General features: G+C 40.1%; 1 protein-coding gene across 2 annotated transcripts in view; it reads left to right on the plus strand.

Annotated features, from left to right (window-relative positions):
* Positions 1 to 23,064, plus strand: part of COL4A3 (collagen type IV alpha 3 chain) — a 142,238-nt gene that overhangs the window by 101,569 nt on the left and 17,605 nt on the right. For both annotated transcript variants that reach the window (XM_061187981.1, XM_061187974.1), the window contains 13 exons: positions 727 to 824; positions 1,409 to 1,559; positions 1,921 to 2,034; positions 3,022 to 3,189; positions 4,429 to 4,518; positions 4,883 to 5,017; positions 9,853 to 9,951; positions 10,709 to 10,798; positions 11,490 to 11,629; positions 13,848 to 13,974; positions 15,241 to 15,321; positions 15,704 to 15,802; positions 16,099 to 16,146. In XM_061187981.1, coding sequence (XP_061043964.1) covers positions 727 to 824; positions 1,409 to 1,559; positions 1,921 to 2,034; positions 3,022 to 3,189; positions 4,429 to 4,518; positions 4,883 to 5,017; positions 9,853 to 9,951; positions 10,709 to 10,798; positions 11,490 to 11,629; positions 13,848 to 13,974; positions 15,241 to 15,321; positions 15,704 to 15,802; positions 16,099 to 16,146 — 1,440 coding nt within the window. The remainder of the gene's footprint in view (positions 1 to 726; positions 825 to 1,408; positions 1,560 to 1,920; positions 2,035 to 3,021; positions 3,190 to 4,428; positions 4,519 to 4,882; positions 5,018 to 9,852; positions 9,952 to 10,708; positions 10,799 to 11,489; positions 11,630 to 13,847; positions 13,975 to 15,240; positions 15,322 to 15,703; positions 15,803 to 16,098; positions 16,147 to 23,064) is intronic.

Raw genomic sequence — 23,064 nt, forward strand, 5'->3', positions numbered from 1 at the left:
ATCCCTTGTTGGGGAACTAGATCCCACATGCATGCCTCAACTAAGAAGCCCACATGCCACAACTATGAGCCCACATGCCACAACGAAGATCCCACGTGCTGCAACTGAGACCCAACACAGCTAAAATAAATAAATAAATGAAATTGGTCAAATTAGGGGCACAAAGGAACTCTCTGAACGCAGCCTGGCTCTACCAGGCTTTCCTCTTTTGAACCACAGACCAGAGAAAAAGATGTGTGTTAACTCCTTTCTCAACTCTCCTATTATAAATGCATAAAAGAGAAGTTAATGTTCAGTGGCTGTTATAGAGCTTTAGGAAGTAATTCTCTTGAGCAACCCATGTTAAGAAAGGCTACCTGGATGCTGGAAATGCTTTATATCTTGATCTGGGTCATGCTTGCATAGATATATAGACACATTTAAAAATTCATTTGGCTGTACACAGTATGCAAAATATACTTTTTAAGAAAGGCACCCAAATGGTCAATCGGTATCAGTGGTTTAAAGAATTGCTCAATCAAACTTTAGTGGTGCTAAACAACAAGAATGGAGAAGGTAATTTTTTAAACTGGGAACCAATGTAATCTGATTTGGAATTGACTTTTTTTAAGTGCTAATTTAGCGGTTGGCATTCTCATCATTTAAACTTTCATAAAAATATCTGAGAGCTACTGTTCAGAATCTTTTAAGACCTGTCTTACAACCTTTGTTATTTTTTCTCTGTAGGAGACCAAGGTTTTCCAGGAACAAAAGGATCACCAGGCTGTCCTGGAGAAATGGGAAAGCCAGGGTTACCTGGAAAGCCAGGCCTCCCAGGAGTCAAGGTCTTTGAGAATTAAAATTCAGACTGATATTGGGGAGGGGAGGGGAGGGGCGATTACAGTCAGCCAGTTAGGATGCTCCTGTCAGTCAGGGTGCTTTGTGTGTAGAAACTGTCAATATATTTGTAGATGATGAAGATGCCGACTTTTTTAAAAGTTTCTCTGAACCATCACTCCCCTTTAGAAAGGAGAATAGAAGGTGTAAGAAGACCAATTTGCCTCTCTATTTCTTCCTTAATCTTCAGAAGCATTCAGAGTACTTAAAATGGGAAAACTCTAGAAACAGACTTGGATATCTATGAGAAAAACTATCAAAAGGAGAGGCATCTAGACTGTTTACAGAAAATTCCACAGTCTTCTTAAAAAGTGGAGGCTATGAAGAATTACTAAGCACAGTTTTATTTAAAAAGTCAGCAACTACAATTGAAAAAGGAAAGTGGATGGAATGGTGGTGACTGTGCAAAAGGGACATAGAACCTCCATCACGGAGACATTATTTTCAAGTAAATAGCCCTAAAGACCGGTCAGTAGTCAATAAGGATTTGAAAGCATGATACAGTAAAACTAACGTAATTTCTGTGCTATAGGGAGAACCAGGACTAGCCATGCCTGGAGAACCAGGAGCACCAGGTTTGCCAGGAGAAAGAGGCAACTCTGGGGAAAATGGAGAAATCGGACTCCCTGGACTTCCAGGTCTCCCTGGAATTCCAGGAACTGGAGGGTTTGATGGACCACGAGGTAAAATAGCAAGTGTGATTACTTTTCTCCACTGTGAACTCAGCTAAAATGTTGCAAATTGAACGTGTAGGTGCTCTAGGGGTGAAGAACTCTTCTCAAACTTCTAGCTCAATAAATTGAACGTGCGAGGCTTAATTAACTTGCCATTCAAATTTCCATTCCATTGCTGCCCTACCTTTGTTCCCTCTTTCTTCCTTTCTTCCTTCTTTCCTTTTTAATGAGTGTCCTCTATATAAGACATATCAATGGTATTAAATATAAGTTCGATTCAGGGGGGAAAGTTATAAGAGAATGACTGGGATAGCAATACTAGGACCTTGGGTTTTGGCACCCGATTGTATTCTTGGACTCTATTTTGCAGGGGATCCAGGGCAACCTGGACCACCGGGAGAAAGAGGCCCCCCAGGAAGGTGCAAAGAAAGTCTCAGTGGAGCTCAAGGACTTCCAGGCTTAAATGGATTGAAAGGGCAACAAGGTAGGGGGAGGCCCTTGAAACCAGTCACCAGGCGGGCAGATGACATGGGACTCCTGCTCTGAGTTTTGCTGCTTAACATGAGAACTATCTGGTAACAAGTCCTGACCACTGTTCAATGGGAAAAGTAATTTCAGAAACAAAAACCTGTTGTCATGAATTTGTTGCAGTGAATACCAACTATAGAGTAAGAGACCTGAAGTTACTACAGTAAAATTGGTTTGTGTCTTGTATGCAACAAAATGTGAACAATGAAGATATATACAGATGTATATTTAAATATATATATACATATAAACTCTCAAATAAGTTTTATCTTTAATACTTTCATAGGCATATTAAAGTGGTAAATGTATCCTTATTATTGAAACAGAGTGCATGTATGCAAAGGTATATGTTTACAAGTTACAAACTAAAATACATAGTTGGTTGCTTTACAAGCAACATAAAGGGTATGAAAGTAAATCTAAATTATGAAGGCTAGGCAGTCATGGGAAACTTACTATCTTTTTGGCTCCTCTCAACCAGATCTGTGAACTGTTTCTGGGGAAAAAATCCTTTAGAACTCGCCTATTATACTTCTTATATGTTCACAAACAAAATTTTGGCCAAGATGTTAATTGTTGTAGTGGTGCTGTTATTGTTTCTAGAAGCATCTGGTGGCTTGCCGCCACGTGAGTGGCTCTGTATGAATTCTGCCGGTTAAAGACTGTGCCACGGTCAGAAAGTGCATTCCCAAGATGTGCCTGCAGGACTAGAAAATAAATCTAAATTCTACACTATCATTACTTCATGAATCGTTGAAACACAGAATGTTAAATCCAGAAGGGATCTTAGAATTTTACAAAAGGGGACCTAAATCTATCAATTAGAAAAGTGTGTGGTTTTCCCACAATCACAGAGCTAAATATTTACAGCCATAAAATGTATCTGGAGTTGGTGTGGAAAGCAATTGTGCGTTCATTCATTCATTCATTCATTCATATATAGGCAGAAGAGGTGAAACGGGGCCAAAGGGAGACCCAGGTATTCCAGGCTTGGATAGGTCAGGATTTCCTGGAGAACCTGGACCACCAGGAATGCCGGGTCATCGAGGGGAGATGGGACCACCTGGTACGAAAGGATATCCAGGAAATCCAGGATTTTTAGGGCCACCAGGTACCCTTTGTGTGCTTTTGTTTTTCTTCTTCTCTGTTCTTCCACATTTTCCTTTTAAGGTAGCTGTGTAAACTAGAGACAGGCATAGGCTTTTGACTCTAAGCTTCTCTTTCATTTAGTATAAGTTTTTCTTCTGAATTATTTGCAAGGAGCCAGAGGGCTGGGAACTGGTGGTAGTGGGATGGTCAAATTTCACAATTACCCACAATATGACTATTTTCGCTGTGTCATCTTGTTAATATATTACTAGTGAAATATATTTGCTAGTATTTTGTTGAAATTTTTTGCATCCATATTTATAAGGGATACTTACTGGTCTGTTTTCTTGTGATGTCTTTGTCTGGTTTTGGTATCAGGGTAATGCTATCTTATTGAACAAGATGGGAAGTGTTTCCTCCTCTTGTGTTTTCTAGAAGAGTTTGTGAAGAATTGATATTCTTTAAATATTTGATAGAGTTCACCAGTGAAGTCACCTGGGGCTGGGCTTTTCTTTGAGAGAAGTTTTAAAATTACTAATTCAATCTCTTCGCTTCTTATAGATCTATTCAGAATTTGTATTTCTTCTTGAGTCAATTTTGGTAATCTGTGCCTCTTCTAAGAATTTGATTTTCTGGCCTGTCATTGTTCATAGTATTCCCTTATAATTCTTTTTATTTCATCACTTTTTATGGTTTATATGTTTGGGGGAGAATATTTCAATAGTCTTCTCATGGCATAAGGACCTCACTGATCTCTCCTCCAGAGAAGAGTCCAGAATAAGAACTTAATCTGCTAATTAACCTTTCATTTATATTATTGAGCTACTATCATATGCCATCACTGTTCCAGGCCCTAGAGACACATTGGTGGATAAGACTCCACCTCGAACAATGGGGAACACAATAACAAACACATTTAAGAACTAAGTTCATCTAGAGACAACTGCTATGAAGAAAGTAAAATAAGGGAATATAACAAAGTTATTGATCAAGGGTTGGGAGGAGGGAATGCTCCAAAACTTCAGCATATTTTCTCCTCATCCACAAGTGTGATTTGCTACCAACTTCCACATCCATGATGTAAAAAAAGACCATTTACTGACCCATCTCCTAGACAAGTGTGATGACTTTCCTGTTTACAGAAACCATTTTTTCAACACTCTTTCTCTCTTTCTAAGTATAATTCATTTTATTTTATGGAGTATTTCGCTTTTCTCATTCTTTACAGCATGTGCTGCCTTGTGTTAATTTGTTTCCATAGGTGAAAAAGGAATGATTGGGATGATGGGGTTTCCCGGAAACATTGGCCCTCCAGGGCCTCCTGGGAACCCAGGCACCCTGGGACAGAGGGGTAAGTGATAGAATATCTTTCCAGCTATCAGGAGGCATAAACAATGTTCATTTAATTAGCAGAAAAATAAATTATATTTTATTCTTTGAGGAGAAAGTAGTTCTGAGAAAACCTTATATTTGATTTTGCAGTTTTCTGTATTCCTTTGTCCCTTTTGAATAGTCATATTTTCTCCCTACAGGCTTAGACCACTACCCTTCATGTGGCTGCCTGTTTGGGGGCAACTATTTATCAAGTTCTCAGCCCCGTTAACCTTTTTTGGTTTATTTGTCTTGTTTTGTTTTATGGTAAGCACTGCTAACTTTTGAATCCTCATGAACTTTTAAAGAATTAAGGAACTGATGTTGTTACGCCTGTCTCTTAGGGAGCTTTGGAATTCCAGGAGTAAAAGGCGAGAGAGGATCCCCAGGTGCCAAAGGGGAACAAGGAGATAAAGGAACTCCAGGGCCTCCTGGAATATTCCGCTTAGTCGGGGACAAAGGGGAACCAGGACTCAAAGGTACAAACGTCCTTACGTTTAGAATCAGAACATCAGAGCTGATTCTGGGACTAAGAAATTATCCAGGAAAATCCCTTTAGTTGACATATGAGGACATTGAGGACCAGGATTTAATTTCCAGCCCAAGCTCACAAAGCCAGTTGGTGACTGAGCTGAACTAGAACTGGGTTTTGCGCGCCCTGAACAGTTATATGTTGCCTCCTTAAATCGTAACTTTTTATTTCTAAGTTAATTCTGCATTTTGGTCTGCTGCCTTTACATTTTCACTAGCCAATCTTTAAATTCTAAGCCGCAAAGCCCCCTTTTGCCAAGTATGGTGAAAATTAAACCTTTAGAAAATTCCACATAAAAAACTTCCCTGGCTGGAATAGAAACCTCCACCCCAAATTCTACTCTATTCTATCAGCTGCCAGGGTGAATTTTTCTGATTGCATCTAAAAACTGCTTCTTATACTCAGCATCCTTTGGAGAATAATTACTAAAGAGAAAATATGTTTTGATTACAAATCAATGCCTTAAAAATGCCGTTAATTGTTAGCTATAGCTGTTAAGCTCAAATTCAAACCCATTCAAATTACTTCAAGTTATTTAAGCACTTTGTATGACAGGTTTTTTTTATATGATCAATACAGCCAATATCAAATCAAAATTTAAGAAGTTTTGCCTTGCGGTCTTCCTGATCCAATTTAACCCCAAGTAACTTTAATAAAACAAAGGATTTCTGGGTAAAATTAAATGTTTGCAGATCAAACTTATATAACAGGGAAGAATGAAAGAAAAATGTGTTTGTAGTTGCAAAACCATATGAAGTTTTGAATAATTTGTAATCAACTTTGAGAAGTTAGATTGTAAGATTTGCTTTAAAAATTCTGGATAGAGTTCTGTAGACCAGGCTGGCAAGACTGAATAGCTGTCTCTCCCAGAATTAGGAAGGACTTCACAGAAGTGACATTGGACCAGGGTTCTGGAGAGTGGTTGAATCCAACTAATTTGCTAACTTAAAAAATGGATAATCAGGGACTACCCTGGTGGTCCAGTGGTTAAGAATCCAATCTGCCTTCCAGCGCAGGGGTTGTGGGTTTGATCCCTGGTTGGGGAACTAAGATCCCACATGCCGAGTGGCAACTAAGCCCACACACCACAACTAGAGAGAAGCCCACGAGCCACAGCAAAGATCCTGCGTGCCGCAGCTAAAACCCAATGCAGCCAAGTAAATAAATAAGTAAATATTTTTTAAAAAATAAATAAAAATAAAATAGCCATTCTGGCCTTTTGCTATTCCTCAAATGGGCCAAGCTTTAAAAATAAATAAATAAAAGGCTAATCATTGGGAAAAGAATCAGATTTTTTTCTATAAAGGAAAATTAGCAAGTAAAGTCCTTTTGGGTAGTCCGCCTTTAATCTGCTGTCAAAGGGATGGTTTAGTTCTGGGTGCAAGCAGAAGACTGCATTACATTTTTAGCAATAGAATAGAAAGTAGTATGAATTTTATAAAATTCTTCTAGAACTGGTCTGAGCCAAGGTGTAAAAAAAAAATACTGGCACAAGTGTCCAGTCTTCATAAACTGTCAGACACCACTTCACTGGATTATTCTAGATGATTTAGGTAGTGTTGCAAACACTTTGAAAAAAAATATGAATAGCATATCTGTGCCTACATAAACTAAAATTTGACTCTAACATCATGAATGCACAATGGGTACTAATTTACAATTAAAGAATTGTTTCTGTAAAACATATAGGGACACATGCTACTTTTATGCTTCTAGCAAAGTACAATATGCATGGAAGCTGTCCTACGTGTTTCCTTTTGGCTTTTCAAACCCACAACCAAGGGGCAGAGATTGAACCACGCAACAACAAAAGATCATACTATCTAGGCCTCTCTAATTTCTATGTGATTCGTTTTGCGTCTGAGTTTCTGACTTAAAGACATCCACTGCAAATGTGGAAGAGCTATTGAAGGTATGAAAAGCACAATCGTCCTCTCCTCAGGGAGTCTGCATGGAAGATTTAGGCATATGTACAAAAAGGTAATGAATAATACGAAAGAACAGTTATGCTATTTTAGCAAAGACCTGTGAAGCCCTTCCCACGTGCAGGTACTGTTCCAAGCTTTACCAATATTGACTCATTTAATTCTCACAACAACCCTAGGGGTCGGTTATTGCTGTCATCCCATTTTATAGATGGGAAATGGAAAGGTCAAATTACTCAGTGTCACTCTGATAGGAAGTGCAGAGATGGACCTCACACTGATGTTGTTGGTTCCGAAGTCCATACTCAGCCTTCTCACTGTGCTGCCAGCTGGGTACCACTGGCAGTGAGCCTTGTGGGAGATGAGCAAAGCAGAAAACACCTCAACCAGGGTAGTCAAAGAAGCCTCCATGAGCACAGGGAACTATATTCAGTATCCTGTAATAAACGATAATGGAAAATACTATGGAAAAGAACTTACACATGTGTAACTGAATCACTTTGCTGTACAGCAGAAATAACACAACATTGTAAGTCAACTATACGTCAATAAAATACATTTTAAAAAAAAGAAGCCTCCATGAAGAAGGATTTAAATTGTGAGTAGGTTTCAGATGAGCAAGGAATACTCTTGGCTTAAAATCTTTCCAAGTCTCCCCTTGCTTTAAGAATTCAAATTTCTTCGATTGGCATCCAGGTTTCTTTATCACTTGCCCTTTGCCTACTTCTTCGGCCACATGATATTTATTTACTTAGCAATTATTTTTTAGTACCTACTGACTAGACATTTTTACTATGTCCTGAAGACACAGAGGTGAACAAAGCAGAGGTAGTATTCTGGTCATGAGGAAACTTACAGCTTAGTAAGGGAAAGAGACAATAATGTCTCTGTAAACAATTTATATCCAGGGCCAGGTAGTAAATATCTTAGGCTTTGTGGACCACAAAGCCTAAGACCATATCTTAGGCTTTATGACACCTGTTGCATATTCTTCTTTTGTGTGTGTTTGTCTGTTTGTTTACAACCCATTAAAAACATGAAAAGCATCCTTAGCTCTCCAGCCATACAACATCAAGCCAAATTTGGCCCACAGGCAGTTGTCTGCCACCCCTTAAAAACCAAAGCAAATGAATAACCTAAGTGATTTATATTTTTAGGTTATGATAAAGAATATAAATGGAAAAAAAACAAAAGTTACAAAAGAAAATATTCTAACTCCCTGCTACTCGCCACTCCTTTGCACACGTTATTTTCTTGCCTAGGAATTCTGTCCCATTCCATGCTTTCTCCATCCAGCTAGCTCCTGTTTGCTCTTCAAGACTGAGCTTAAAAAATCCCCTCTTTTTACGGAACCTCCATACTGTTTTCCACAGTGGCTGTATCAATTTCCATTCCCAGCAACAGTGCAAGAGGGTTCCCTTTTCTCTACACCCTCTCCAGCATTTACTGTTTGTAGATTTTTTGACGATGGCCTTTCTGACCGGTGTGAGGTGATACCTCATTGCAGTTTTGATTTGCATTTCTCTAATAATTAGTGATGTAGGAATAGAAACGGAGAGGTAGAGAACGGACGTGTGGACGCAGTCGGGGAAGGGGAGGGTGGGATGAATTGGGAGATTAGGTTTGACATAAATACACTACCATGTGTAAAACAGATAGCTAGTGGGAACCTGCTGTATAGCACAGGGAGCTCAGCTCAGTGCTCTGTGATGACCTAGATGGGTGGGATGGGGGGCGAGGTCCTGGTGGGAGGGGATATATATATACGTATAGCTGATTCACTTCACTGTACCGCAGAAACTAACACAATATTGTAAAGCAATCACACTACAATTAAAAAAAAAAATCCCCTCTTCTCAAAATTCTTCCCTGTAGCCTATTGTGCCCAACTCTGTTACAGAAACTATCACACTGGGTGGTAATTTTTTACTTGGCTGTCTCCCCAGTTAAAAACTAAAAACTTGGGAAAAGAGAACTTGATTTTTCTATGTCTCCAGCACTTAGAACAAGACCTGTCTGTTAATTAGGTACTCAACGCGTATGTGAATGAATGAATATGTAAGCAGGGAAACAGCCAAGGGAAGTGAATCTGCTTGAGAAAAGGCACAAGCTGCAGCCATGGATAGATTGTAGAATGTTTCAAGTGCCAGTGAAAGGAGTCTGTCATTTACTCTGTAGGCAAAAGAGATTCAATGAATATTTTTGAGCAGGAGAATGTGATCAAAGCCATGTTTTAGGGAAGGTAGGATGGTGTTGTGGGAAACTTATGAGACTTCTAGCCTGCAGAACTGGATTCAAATCCCAGCATTACCGCTAACTGATGGTGTGACTCTATATTATTTCATTGACTTCTTAAAGAGTCTCAATTTTCTCATCTCTGCACCCTATCTGGAAAGGCTCAAGAATACACTGAGATTGCCTGAAGATTAAATAAGATAAATAAAAGAAAATAATGTCTTCCATAAACCAGCTATTAATAAATGATAGTTGTAATAAATGGATTAAGAATGAAATAGTCCAGACAAGAATAGTAGTAGATAATCCTCTGTCATTAATTAAAAAAAAAAAGAAGCTGTATTTAGGCCACTAATTCTTAAAATGTTGGTTCAAAGTGTAAATGTTATGAAAATTGCTAGAGTTCTTTGAGAACTAACTCATGCCAGACACTGTGCTAATGCTTTTCATGTATTACCTCTTTTAATCTTCTTTTTAAATAAAATATAAGCCCAAATCTGCCCATACTCTTAACAAATATGCTATGTTGTATTTCAATAATAGCTCAAAAATTTTAATCAGGATGTGGAAAAGTCTGATAAAATTCTAACCTGTATTTTTAATACATAGTTTTTAACTTTAGGACTTGCAGGGAAGCCTGGTGAGAAAGGAAACAGAGGCATTCCAGGGTTACCAGGTTTCAAAGGACTCCAAGGGCCACCTGGACCACCAGGATCACCAGGTATAGCTGATTCTCTAATAGAAATATCAGGTGTTAAGTTTTCCTAGATCTAAATGTAAGAAAAATGTGTTTCTAGAATATGAATTCTGCCCCAACAGTGTTCCAACAGAAATTTGCTTCTTATAATTTAACCAAATTATATTTCTTATAATTTAACCAAATTGTAGTCAGCCTGTATTAACTAAAAAATGTTAACGTACATGAAGTTCTGTTTTGCACTCAAAATTTTATTTTGAAATAGCCGATATGTATTCGAAACTATAATTTATTACAACCTCATATATCCCAGAAGAAAGTAAGATAATGCTTTAGAGGTTTTCAAATTTGCCTCTTTCTATTTTAAACAAGTTATTGAGTTTGCAAAGTAATTTTTTAAACAAATAAAGTAGCCCCCTATTCCCCGTGACCACATCTGTGATGAAATTTATTGCATTGTAATAAAATTTCCATAGTGCATTTGAAAATCTGTTACTATATTGTCACAGGAGCCCCCTCTTTCCTTCTGGCTTTGGTCCTAGGATGATTCTGATGTTTGAAATCCAGGCCTGCTGACAAAAATCTAACTTTCTCTAATTTTACATTTTCTGAGTCACCAGTCCCTTCCTTATTTGAAGGCATAAATGCAGCTAAACAAGTACCTAAACCAGATGGTCTGGCTGCGCTGGATTCATTCATTTGTGCAAGCAACAAGTGTTTATTGAGCACCTACTATGTCCAGGAACTACACAGAGCGTATGACTATTTATTTGTTCTCAAGACCCCAGAGGAGATCCAGGCAGCATTGGGAATCCTGGTGAGCCAGGACCACGTGGTGTGCCAGGAAGCATGGGAAACATGGGTGTGCCAGGTAATGCATGATGTCCTCTTACGAGCCTACAACCTCAAGACGGGTGCTAATTCTAGATTTTCTGTGTTGTCATTTTGGTTTTCCACTTGGTAGAAAGTTGGTGTAAAACAACTAGATTTGCTTCTAGACAAATGTACTGTATGCAACCAGAACATGAGTGAGAACAAAATAAATATTTACATTGTGTAAAAATCACCCATTAAGACTACCTGTTTTTAGTTTTTTAAGGAACCTCCATACTGTTCTCCATAGTGGGATGTATCCATTTACATTCCCACCAACAGTGCAAGAGGGTTCCCTTTTCTCCACATCCTCTCCAGCATTTTTTGTTTGTAGATTTTTTTGATGATGGCCATTCTGACTGGTGTGAGGTCATACCTCATTGTAGTTTTGATCTGCATTTCTCTAATAAGTGGGATGGGGGGGGTGAGAGGGAGGTCCAAGAGGGAGGGGATATATGTGTACATACAGCTGATTCACTTCATTGTACAACAGAAACTGACACAACATTGTAAAGCAACTATACTCCAATTTAAAGAAAATTGAAAAAAAAAAAAGAAGACTACCTGACACATTAGTGTTTCCCAAAAACCACCTTCTTGGGAGAAAGGTGGTTTGTGCAAAGGTGAGAAGTAGAACCCTTCAAGATCTCTGCCTTTACCGATTTACCTGATTTCTTTCCTAATTTCAGGTACTAAAGGAATGAAGGGAACTATGGGATTCCCAGGTCTAGCTGGAAGACCAGGCCTCCCAGGTACTCATGGTCTCCAAGGAGATAAAGGAGAGCCAGGTTATTCAGAAGGTACAAGGCCAGGACCACCAGGACCAAAGGTATATAGGCCACTGAAGTATTTATGTTTTGGTGGTGGAATGAGTCCCTTTAAATATCAACAAGTATCTGGATTCATTGTGGGCAAAGAAAACTGAAAATATTACTGTATTTTCAGACAGTTATTTGAGGTTTTCTCCCCTCTCTCTATAACTAAGGATGCCTATCACACACCTTCAATTTCTGAGTTTATTCCCTCCAGTTTCAACCCCCAAGGAATTTCTCATAACCGACCCTGCAATTTAAGTGTGCTGCCAGGAGGAGGCAGTGATCACAAGCCCATACAAGTTGCCAGGGCAGTGTCTGTTTTTCTTGTGCTACAAAGTGGCCAGTCTCTGCTATAGACTCATCTCACACAGGCTTACAAAAATAAATGTTCCAACTTTGTAATAAAAAATACTTGTCTTCTTAAACATAATAAAAGATGTAAAATAAAATAAATTTAGAGCATTATTCAAAAGCAAAACCAAAAAAAATCCTAAGATATATACATTTATCTTTCTTAATTGTTTTAAAAGTTTATTGTCATTGCATTACATAGAGGATTTTCTATCTTGTCACAGTGTTCTCAGCGCTTGTGCTCTGTCACCTAGAGACTGGATGCCAAAGCCCTCCCTTGTATGTGGTATCATGCAGCAACCAAAGGTTTCAGTGTGGCTCAGCTGTTCTTTTAGGTTTATCTTCTTCCATCCTTTCTGCATATAGCAGTTACACAAGAGCCAGAGCTAGAGTGATAGAGAATAATTAATAGAAATTCCCACAAGCAGAGGTTTTTCACATGGGATTCCATGGATCCCTGGGGAAGCCTGTTGGATCCAAAGAAGCCCACTAATCTCCTAAAATCGAATGAAAATTGTTTGGATACAGGTTTTCTGTTTTTTTTTTTTTTACAAGGAGTCTTATTTTTCATCAGACTTCCAAATAATATAAAAATCGTTACTTAGGAGACTTTCTCCCTGACTCTCTTTTGAGCCAATAAAACACCACCTTTCCTAAAGATTTCCTCCAGCTGTAAAACAACAAGAAAGAAAACTTTTAGAAACCACAAAGACCCGAGAAAGTAACCCTTTACTACTTGGAGTTCAAACAAATTTCCTTTGCCCTTTATTATTATTAATTTTTTTTTTTTTTTTTTAAATTTATGGCTGTGTTGGGTCTTCGTTTCTTTGTGAGGGCTTTCTCTAGTTGCGGCAGGTGGGGGCCACTCTTCATCGCAGTGCGCGGGCCTCTCACTATCGCGGCCTCTCTTGTTGCAGAGCACAGGCTCCAGACGCGCAGGCTCAGTAGTTGTGGCTCACGGGCCCAGTTGCTCCGCGTGCCCTTTATTTTTAACGAGGTCCTCAGAAAACCAGAAAGAGACTCCTTCCACTGAGATTTTTCCTGAGTGAGGAATCATATTTGACTTAATTCACATTCAATTAATGAATAGTTTCATTTAAAGTTTTCATAGGTAACCACAGAAGAAATTTTTTAAACTATGCGTTGAACACAAAATGTGCTGGTTTTATCATGCTGGCAAATCTTAGTAACAGAGTAATGAATCTTAGTCAGCTACCATCGAGATTTTGTAAGTTACTATCAAATCCATATGTTCTGGCTTATCGTAAAAGTGAAGTACAGATTTAATGACTATTAAACCATGGGAAGTTTGTGTTTTTGTTTGTCTGTTTCTTTTTTTACATGTGGTTGACATACATTTATCTGCATGCAGAGTATATGAAGAACACACATCCATTTGTTCTATTTCTTTCTTACCTCTGAGTTAATCATCACAATTTGAAATCATCTGTGTGTGTGATTACTTAATGTCTATCTCCCACTGGTCTCTAAAGCTCCATGAAGGCAGGGACTGTATCTATCACGTATTCGTACATGGTTACTATTATATTCCTGGCTTCTTGGGCACAGGGCTCGTGTAGCCACAGAGGGTCCCATGCTGACAAGGACTCCATGTTTGGTTCAATGCTCCGCCATTTCTGTCTTCAATTACTTTTTAAACGTTCTTTTAAAGAGAGCTGCATTTTCATTTTGCACTGCACCCCACAAATTATGTAGCCATCCTGTTCCCAGCAGCTATCAGGGTGGTAGCACACAGCAGACACTTAACCATGAATTGCTAAATAAGTAAATACATAAATAAAAACCAACCTAGTTTATACTTAATTCTGATCACATATCCTGCTTATATGAGAATTTTAAAGGTGTTTGCCTGAATTTAAGGGAGATCCAGGATTGCCAGGTGACATGGGAAAGAAAGGTGATAGAGGGCCACCTGGCACACCTGGACGTTCGGGCCCTGCTGCACCAGAGGGAGTTCCTGGGAATCCCGGAAGCCCTGGCCACCCAGGTAAGCTCTGGTTTTGCAACCCGAAAGCTGCAAGCAAGAAGTGTGGTATGGCCCTTGCCTCCTAGAATAGTAAATGGAAAGCAGTTTAGGCTTTTGTACTACAATTGATTTTATTCAACTCTGATCTTCAAATTCGAAGACACTGAGAAACAGCAAATGAATCGCAAGGAGCCCATTTCAGTCGAGTTTGGTGACCTGAAATCTACAAACCTCCTCCTGTAAACAAAACTTCGGGGGCGCTGCCTCAACGAATTCAGCCTAAAGACCTGAAATGTTAGCTTGTTGTCCAACTTTATATTTGTATTAGTTTTCCAGGGCTTCCAAAGCAAATACCACAGATTGGGGAGCTGAAACAGAAATTAATTTTCTCCTAGTTCTGGAGGCTGGGAGTCTGAGATCCAGGTGTCGGCAGGGTTGATTTCTTCTGAGGCCTCTCTTCGTTAGCTTGTAGGTGGCCGCCTTCTCCAGGTGTCTTTTCCTCTGTGTGTCTGTGTCCCAATCTTTTCTTATAAGGATATCAGTCATATTGTGTTAGGTACTGCCTTGGTGACCTCATTTTAACTTAATTGCTTCTTTAAAGACCCTACCTGGGAATTCCCTGGTGGTCCAGTGGTTAGGACTCCTCCGGGGGCCTGGGTTCAATCCCTGATCAAGGAACTAAGATCCCACAAGCCGTGTGGCATGGCCAAAAAGAAAGAAAGAAAAAAAAAAAAAAAAAAGACAATAAAGACCTACCTCCAAATACAGTGATATTCTGAAATACTAGGGAGTTAGGACTTCATCATATGCATTTGGGAGCAACACAATTTAACCCATAACGCTGTTGTTCTGAGGGTTTTGTTGTTGCCGTTTCCAGTTTAAACATTGGCTTGCTTTCTTATTTGGGTTGAAGTTTTCACTTTGATCAAAAACAACTGCTAAGCCAGCCACTGGTTTGCAACTTCAGGTCTTACCTAAAGACAATATTTAAACTCTCTTTTCAAACACGGAAAGGTTCAGTGGCTTTGCTACTAACTCCCAATTAAAGTAATAAATCAGATATTGAGCGGTCCAAGGGGCTGGGGTATGCACACCTTTGAAAATGACTGGCCATGTCTCTGCTGTGCTTCTCTGGGGAAATAACAGCCTGAAGTCACTGGTAGCAGGAGTGCCCCTTGAAGGCCAGCTTGAGCACAGTTGACTGTAAGAACTGACTGTTTCAGCCATTGCTGGAATCATTTATCTTCTGGTTTTCTTTTTTTCCTTCCCCTCTCTCTTCATTTATAGGAAAGCCCGGTCCTGATGGTGATTTGGGGTCTAAAGGAATCAAAGGTTTCCCTGGCTCTCCAGGAATAAAAGGCCCTCCAGGTTCCATTTTTGTACTTTGTCTAGTTCCCTTTTGTGTGGGAAGCATATTTTCTTCTGAGGCTGGAATCTCTGTCTACCGGTATCTCTGACCCATGACTGCTCCTTAGAAGGTAGCTCCCAGTTACCCAGTCTCCAGACAACAATGCAGGAAAGTGAGGTCAGGTATTTATAGGGATCTAATTCAAAGATCAGCTGACCTACACATTCCAAAGTGAAAAATCCTCAGGATAGCACTAACCTGTCCATGGTTTTCACTGAATTTAGCTTCATATAACTACAGTTCTGAAAAATGAACACATTTCGCAGAATTCCACACATCTGGGGTTCACATTAGGCCACTGATAGGAAGTAAGTCCTCTCTTTGAATGGCTTTTTTTTCCAGGCCCTCCAGGATTCCCAGGAAATCCTGGACCAGCGGGTGAGAGAGGTAATCAAGGACGTGATGGAATTCCTGGTCCAGCTGGAGAAAAAGGAGAAACAGGTACCACTTGTTCATCATCTTGGATTCACTAGTTTTATTTTTCGTAGAATAATTAGTGTCACTGTAATCCTTCATGGCTCTAGAAATTCTTCCCTGACAGAACTGATGATCTTTAATGTGTTCTGGGTATGTGATAATTCTTTCTGTAACCAAAGTGAAATTGACCAAGTGGAATAAATTTTATATACATTGGTCAGTTTCACAATTTATATATATAAATACATATAAATTTTTATATGTATATTTAAATTAACTATATGTATAGAATATTAAAATGCCAAAATTTTCTCTTTCAGGTTTGGTGGGAGCACTTCCAGGCCCAAGAGGGAAACCTGGTCCTCAAGGTGAGCAGTTCTTCCTTCCTGAACCTGGTGATATACATTTTCAAGGACAGAATCTAATTTAATATGCCTGATAGATAAAATAAACTTAGCATACTGAATTAAAGAAGTCCCAGTGGTAATATAGGATATGTATATTCTTAGTGTTCAAGTAAAAATGCTTCATTATTACCATCACCATGAAATGAACAAACTAGACACTGTGATCCAATTTTGGAATTTCCTTCCATGAAAGTCTTTAAACATGAAAAAGACTTCTGTATTTGCTTTGATGTTGTTAGCATGGTTTAAATGTATCACCTCCTAAAAAGTTGGAGGTGGAATTGATAGCTTCTCAAGGAGTTTCCTCTCCCTGCTGTTCTGAGATGCAGTAATAACACTAATCCTTTCCCACCTTGTTATCTTCATAGGTCTGATTCCAACCCCCCAGAGCCAGCTTGTGGCTCAGGTTACTGTTTATTCAGGGATTCCCAGTAACTCTCTCAGCATCTCAGACACGGCAACTTACTGAATATGTCATTCAAAGAATATACAAGTTTTTGTTTGACAGACTGCCAGTCTTGATTTCTCATGCCAGTGTTTTATAAGATAAGCAGCTTCTTTTTACTTTTTCCATTTTGTATAGAAACCTGCCAGAAGAAATACTAGATTGTTTGCACCTTTCATTGACCCTTCTCAGCCGTAGGTCCTGTAGGTAGGAGTATTTTATTAGCAAAGATGCCTAAGCCTAGTGATGGCCTCTGGTTATTGATGCTCAAAAGAACCAGCAAAGAGTAGCCTGACGCTACAGAGAAACTCCACGGGGCAGGAACTGCTCTGACCTACCAGCTCAACTGTGAAAGTAGACAAGAGCCGTTCTTTCCCGTTTCTGGATGATGCGATAGTCGTTTTGGTTGAGCTCAATGTCCGCACGTCTCTCAGACCCTTCCCTCCCTCCTGAACATCAAGGCTTTTCATAGCCTAGTTTTAGAATTATGGTCAAAAGAGGAGTTTCCGGACCAATTGGGGGAGGGGCAAGATGGCGGAAGAGTAAGACGCGGAGATCACCTTCCTCCCCACAGATACATGAGAAATACATCTACACGTGGAACTGCTCCTACAGAACACCCACTGAACGCTGGCAGAAGACGTCAGACCTCCCAAAAGGCAAGAAAATCCCCACGTACTTGGGTAGGGCAAAAGAAAAAAGAAATAACAGAGACAAAAGAATAGGGACGGGACCTGCACCAGTGGGAGGGAGCTGTGAAGGAGGAAAGGTTTCCACACACTAGGAAGCCCCTTCGTGGGCAGAGACTGCGGGTAGCAGAGGGGGGAAGCTTCGGAGCCACGGAGGAGAGCGCAGCCACAGTGGTGCGGAGGGCAAGGCGGAGATTCCCGCACAGAGGAGCGGTGCCGACTAGCACTCACCAGCCCGAGAGGCTTGTCTGCTCAGCCGCCGGGGCGGGCGGGGCCTGGGAGCTGGGGCTCGGGCTTCGGTGCTAGCCGGGAGGGAGTCCGGGAAAAAGACTGCAGCTGCCAAAGAGGCAAGAGAATTTTTCTTGCCTCTTTGTTTCGCGGCGCGCAAGGAGAGGGGACTCAGAGCGCCGCCTAAACGAGCTCCAGAGACGGGCGCGAGCCGCGGCTGTCAGCGCGGATCCCACAGCAACAGGGACGCAGAGGGAAAAACGGAGAGATTCCCGCACAGAGGCTCGGCGCCGAGCAGCATCACCAGCCCGAGAGGCTTGTCTGCTCACCCGCCGGGGCGGGCGGGGGCTGGGAGCTGAGGCGCGGGCTTCGGTCGGATCCCAGGGAGAGGACTGGGGTTGGCTGCGTGAACACAGCCTGAGGGGTCTGGCGCGCCACAACTAGCCGGGAGGGTGCACGAGAAAAGGTCTGCAGCTGCCGAAGAGGCGGGAGACTTTTTCTTGCCTCTTTGTTTCGCGGCGTGCAAGGAGAGGAGATTCAGAGCGCCACTTGAACGAACTCCAGAGACGGGCGCGAGCCGCGGCTATCAGCGCGGACCCCGGAGACGGGCATGAGACGCTAAGGCTGCTGCTGCCGCCACCAAACAGCCTGTGGGCGGGCACAGGTCATTCTCCACACCGCCCCTCCCGGGAGCCTGTGCAGCCCGCCACGGCCAGGCTCCCGTAATCCGGGGACAACTTCCCCGGGAGAGCGCACGGCGCGCCTCAGGCTGCTGCAACGTCACGCCGGCTTCTGCCGCCGCAGGCTCGCCCCGCCTCCTCCGTACCGCTCCCTCCCCCCGGCCTGACTGAGCCAGAGCCCCCGAATCAGCTGCTCCTTTAACCCCGTTCTGTCTGGGCGGGGAACAGACGCCCTCAGGGGACCTACATGCAGAGGCGGGTCCAAATCCAAAGCTGAACCCCGGGAGCTGTACGAACAAAGAAGAGAAAGGGAAATCTCTCCCAGCAGCCTCAGAGGCAGCGGATTAAAGCTCCACAAACAACTTGATGTGCCTGCATCTGTTGAATACCTGAATAGACAACGAATCATCCCAAATTTAGGAGATGGACTTTGGGAGCAGGATATATTAACTTTTCCCCTTTTCCTTTTTTTTTGTGAGTGTAGATGTGTATGCTTCTGGGTGAGATTTTGTCTGTATAGCTTTGCTCTCACCGTTAGTCCTAGGGTTAGGTCCGTCCGTTTTTTTTTTTTTTTTTTTGGCTTAAAAAATTTTTTTTCCCTAATAAATGTTTTCTTAATAATTTTTTCCTTATTTTCTATTTTTAAAAAAATTTTTAATAAGTTTTTTCATATTTTTTATTTTAAAAAATTAAAAAAATTTTTTTTTAATAAATTTTTTCTAAATAATTTTTTTCTTATTTTTAGTATAAAAAATTAATAAATCTATTTTTAAAAATTAAAAAATTTTTTTTTCTTAATAAATTTACTCTTAATAATTTTTTTCTTATTTTTTATTATAATTGCTTTATTTTATTTTATTTTATCCTCTTTTTTTCTTTCTTTCCATTTTTTCTCCCTTTTATTCTGAGCCGTGTGGATGAAAGGCTCTTGGTGCTCCAGCCAGGCATCAGGGCTGTGCCTCTGAGGTGGGAGAGCCAACTTCAGGACACTGGTCCACAAGAGACCTCCCAGCTCCACGTAATACCAAACGGCGAAAATCTCTCACAGATCTCCATCTCAACATCAAGACCCAGCTTCACTCAACGACCAGCAAGCTACAGTGCTGGACACCCTATGCCAAACAACTAGCAAGAGAGGAACACAGCCCCATCCATTAACAGAGAGGCTGCCTAAAATCATAATAAGGCCACAGACACCCCAAAACACACCACCAGACGTGGACGAACCCACCAGAAAGACAACATCCAGCCTCATCCACCAGAACACAGGCACTAGTTCCCTCCACCAGGAAACCTACACAACCCACTGAACCAACCTTAGCCACTGGGGACAGATACCAAAAACAACGGGAACTACGAACCTGCAGCCTGTGAAAAGGAGACCCCAAACACAGTAAGATAAGCAAAATGAGAAGACAGAAAAACACACAGCAGATGAAGGAGCAGGGTCAAAACACACCAGACCTAACAAATGAAGAGGAAATAGGTAGTCTACCTGAAAAAGAATTCAGAATAATGATAGTAAGGATGATCCAAAGTCTTGGAAATAGAATAGACAAAATGCAAGAAACATTTAACAAGGACGTAGAAGAACTAAAGAGGAACCAAGAAACGATGACAAGCACAATAAATGAAATTAAAAATACTCTAGATGGGATCAATAGCAGAATAACTGAGGCAGAAGAACGGATAAGTGACCTGGAAGATAAAATGGTGGAAATAACTACTGCAGACCAGAATAAAGAAAAAAGAATGAAAAGAACTGAGGACAGTCTCAGAGACCTCTGGGACACCATTAAACGCACCAACATTCGAATTATAGGGGTCCCAGAAGAAGAAGAGAAAAAGAAAGGGACTGAGAAAATATTTGAAGAGATTATAGTTGAAAACTTCCCTAATATGGGAAAGGAAATAGTTAATCAAGTCCTGGAAGCACAGAGAGTCCCATACAGGATAAATCCAAGGAGAAACACACCAAGACACATATTAATCAAACTATCAAAAATTAAATATAAAGAAAACATATTAAAAGGAGCAAGGGAAAAACAACAGACAACACACAAGGGCATCCCCATAAGGTTAACAGCTGATCTTTCAGCAGAAACGCTGCAAGCCAGAAGGGAGTGGCAGGATATACTTAAAGTGATGAAGGAGAAAAACCTACAACCAAGATTACTCTACCCAGCAAGGATCTCATTCAGATTTGATGGAGAAATTAAAACCTTTACAGACAAGCAAAAGCTGAGAGAGTTCAGCACCACCAAACCAGCTTTACAACAAATGCTAAAGGAACTTCTCTAGGCAAGAAACACAAGAGAAGGAAAACACCTACAATAACAAACCCAAAACATTTAAGAAAATGGGAATAGGAACATACATATCGATAATTACCTTAAATGTAAATGGATTAAATGCTCCCACCAAAAGACACAGACTGGCTGAATGGATACAAAAACAAGACCCATATATATGCTGTCTACAAGAGACCCACTTCAGACCTAGAGACACATACAGACTGAAAGTGAGGGGATGGAAAAAGATATTCCATGCAAATGGAAATCAAAAGAAAGCTGGAGTAGCAATTCTCATATCAGACAAAATAGACTTTAAAATAAAGACAATTACAAGAGACAAAGACGGACACTATATAATGATCAAGGGATCGATCCAAGAGGAAGGTATAACAATTGTAAATATTTATGCACCCAACATAGGAGCACCTCAATACATAAGGCAAATACTAACAGCCATAAAAGGGGAAATCGACAGTAACACAATCATAGTAGGGGACTTTACACCCCACTTTCACCAATGGACAGATCATCCAAAATGAAAATAAATAAGGAAACACAAGCTTTAAATGATACATTAAACAAGATGGACTTAATTGATATTTATAGGACATTCCACCCAAAAACAACAGAATACACATTTTTCTCAAGTGCTCATGGAACATTCTCCAGGATAGATCATATCTTGGGTCACAAATCAAGCCTTGGTAAATTTAAGAAAATTGAAATCGTATCAAGTATCTTTTCCGACCACAACGCTATGAGACTAGATATCAATTACAGGAAAAGATCTGTAAAAAATACAAACACATGGAGGCTACACAATACACTACTTAATAACGAAGTGATCACTGAAGAAATCAAAGGGGAAATCAAAAAATACCTAGAAACAAATGACAATGGAGACACGACGATCCAAAACCTATGGGATGCAGCAAAAGCAGTTCTAAGAGGGAAGTTTATAGCAATACAAGCCTACATCAAGAAACAGGAAACATCTCGAATAAACAACCTAACCTTGCACCTAAAGCAATTAGAGAAAGAAGAACAAAAAAACCCCAAAGCTAGCAGAAGGAAAGAAATCATAAAGATCAGATCAGAAATAAATGAAAAAGAAATGAAGGAAACAATAGCAAAAATCAATGAAACTAAAAGCTGGTTCTTTGAGAAGATAAACAAAATTGATAAACCATTAGCCAGACTCATCAAGAGAAAAAAGGAGAAGACTCAAATTAATAGAATTAGAAATGAAAAAGGAGAAGTAACCACTGACACTGCAGAAATACAAACGATCATAAGAGATTACTACAAGCAACTCTATGCTAATAAAATGGACAACCTGGAAGAAATGGACAGATTCTTAGAAATGCACAACCTGCCGAGACTGAACCAGGAAGAAATAGAAAATATGAACAGACCAATCACAAGCACTGAAATTGAAACTGTGATTAAAAATCTTCCAACACACAAAAGCCCAGGACCAGATGGCTTCACAGGCGAATTCTATCAAACATTTAGAGAAGAGCTAACACCTATCCTTCTCAAACTCTTCCAAAATATTGCAGAGGGAGGAACACTCCCCAACTCATTCTACGAGGCCACCATCACCCTGATACCAAAACCAGGCAAAGATGTCACAAAGAAAGAAAACTACAGGCCAATATCACTGATGAACATAGATGCAAAAATCCTCAACAAAATACTAGCAAACAGAATCCAACAGCACATTAAAAGGATCATACACCATGATCAAGTGGGGTTTATTCCAGGAATGCAAGGATTCTTCAATATACGCAAATCAATCAACGTGATACATCATATTAACAAATTGAAGGAGAAAAACCATATGATCATCTCAATAGATGCAGAGAAAGCTTTCGACAAAATTCAACACCCATTTATGATAAAAGTCCTGCAGAAAGTAGGCATAGAGGGAACTTTCCTCAACATAATAAAGGCCGTATATGACAAACCCACAGCCAACATTGTCCTCAATGGTGAAAAACTGAAACCATTTCCACTAAGATCAGGAACAAGACAAGGTTGCCCACTCTCACCACTATTATTCAACATAGTTTTGGAAGTGTTAGCCACAGCAATCAGAGACGAAAAAGAAATAAAAGGAATCCAAATCGGAAAAGAAGAAGTAAAGCTGTCACTGTTTGCAGATGACATGATACTATACATAGAGAATCCAAAAGATGCTACCAGAAAACTACTAGAGCTAATCAATGAATTTGGTAAAGTAGCAGGATACAAAATTAATGCACAGAAATCTCTTGCATTCCTGTATACTAATGATGAAAAATCTGAAAGTGAAATTAAGAAAACACTCCCGTTTACCATTGCAACAAAAAGAATAAAATACCTAGGAATAAACCTACCTAAGGAGACAAAAGACCTGTATGCAGAAAATTATAGGACACTGATGAAAGAAATTAAAGATGATACAAATAGATGGAGAGATATACCATGTTCTTGGATTGGAAGAATAAACATTGTGAAAATGACTCTGCTACCCAAAGCAATCTACAGATTCAATGCAA

This window comes from Eubalaena glacialis, chromosome 1 (assembly GCF_028564815.1).
Source record: "Eubalaena glacialis isolate mEubGla1 chromosome 1, mEubGla1.1.hap2.+ XY, whole genome shotgun sequence".
Taxonomy (NCBI): Eukaryota; Metazoa; Chordata; class Mammalia; order Artiodactyla; family Balaenidae; genus Eubalaena; species Eubalaena glacialis.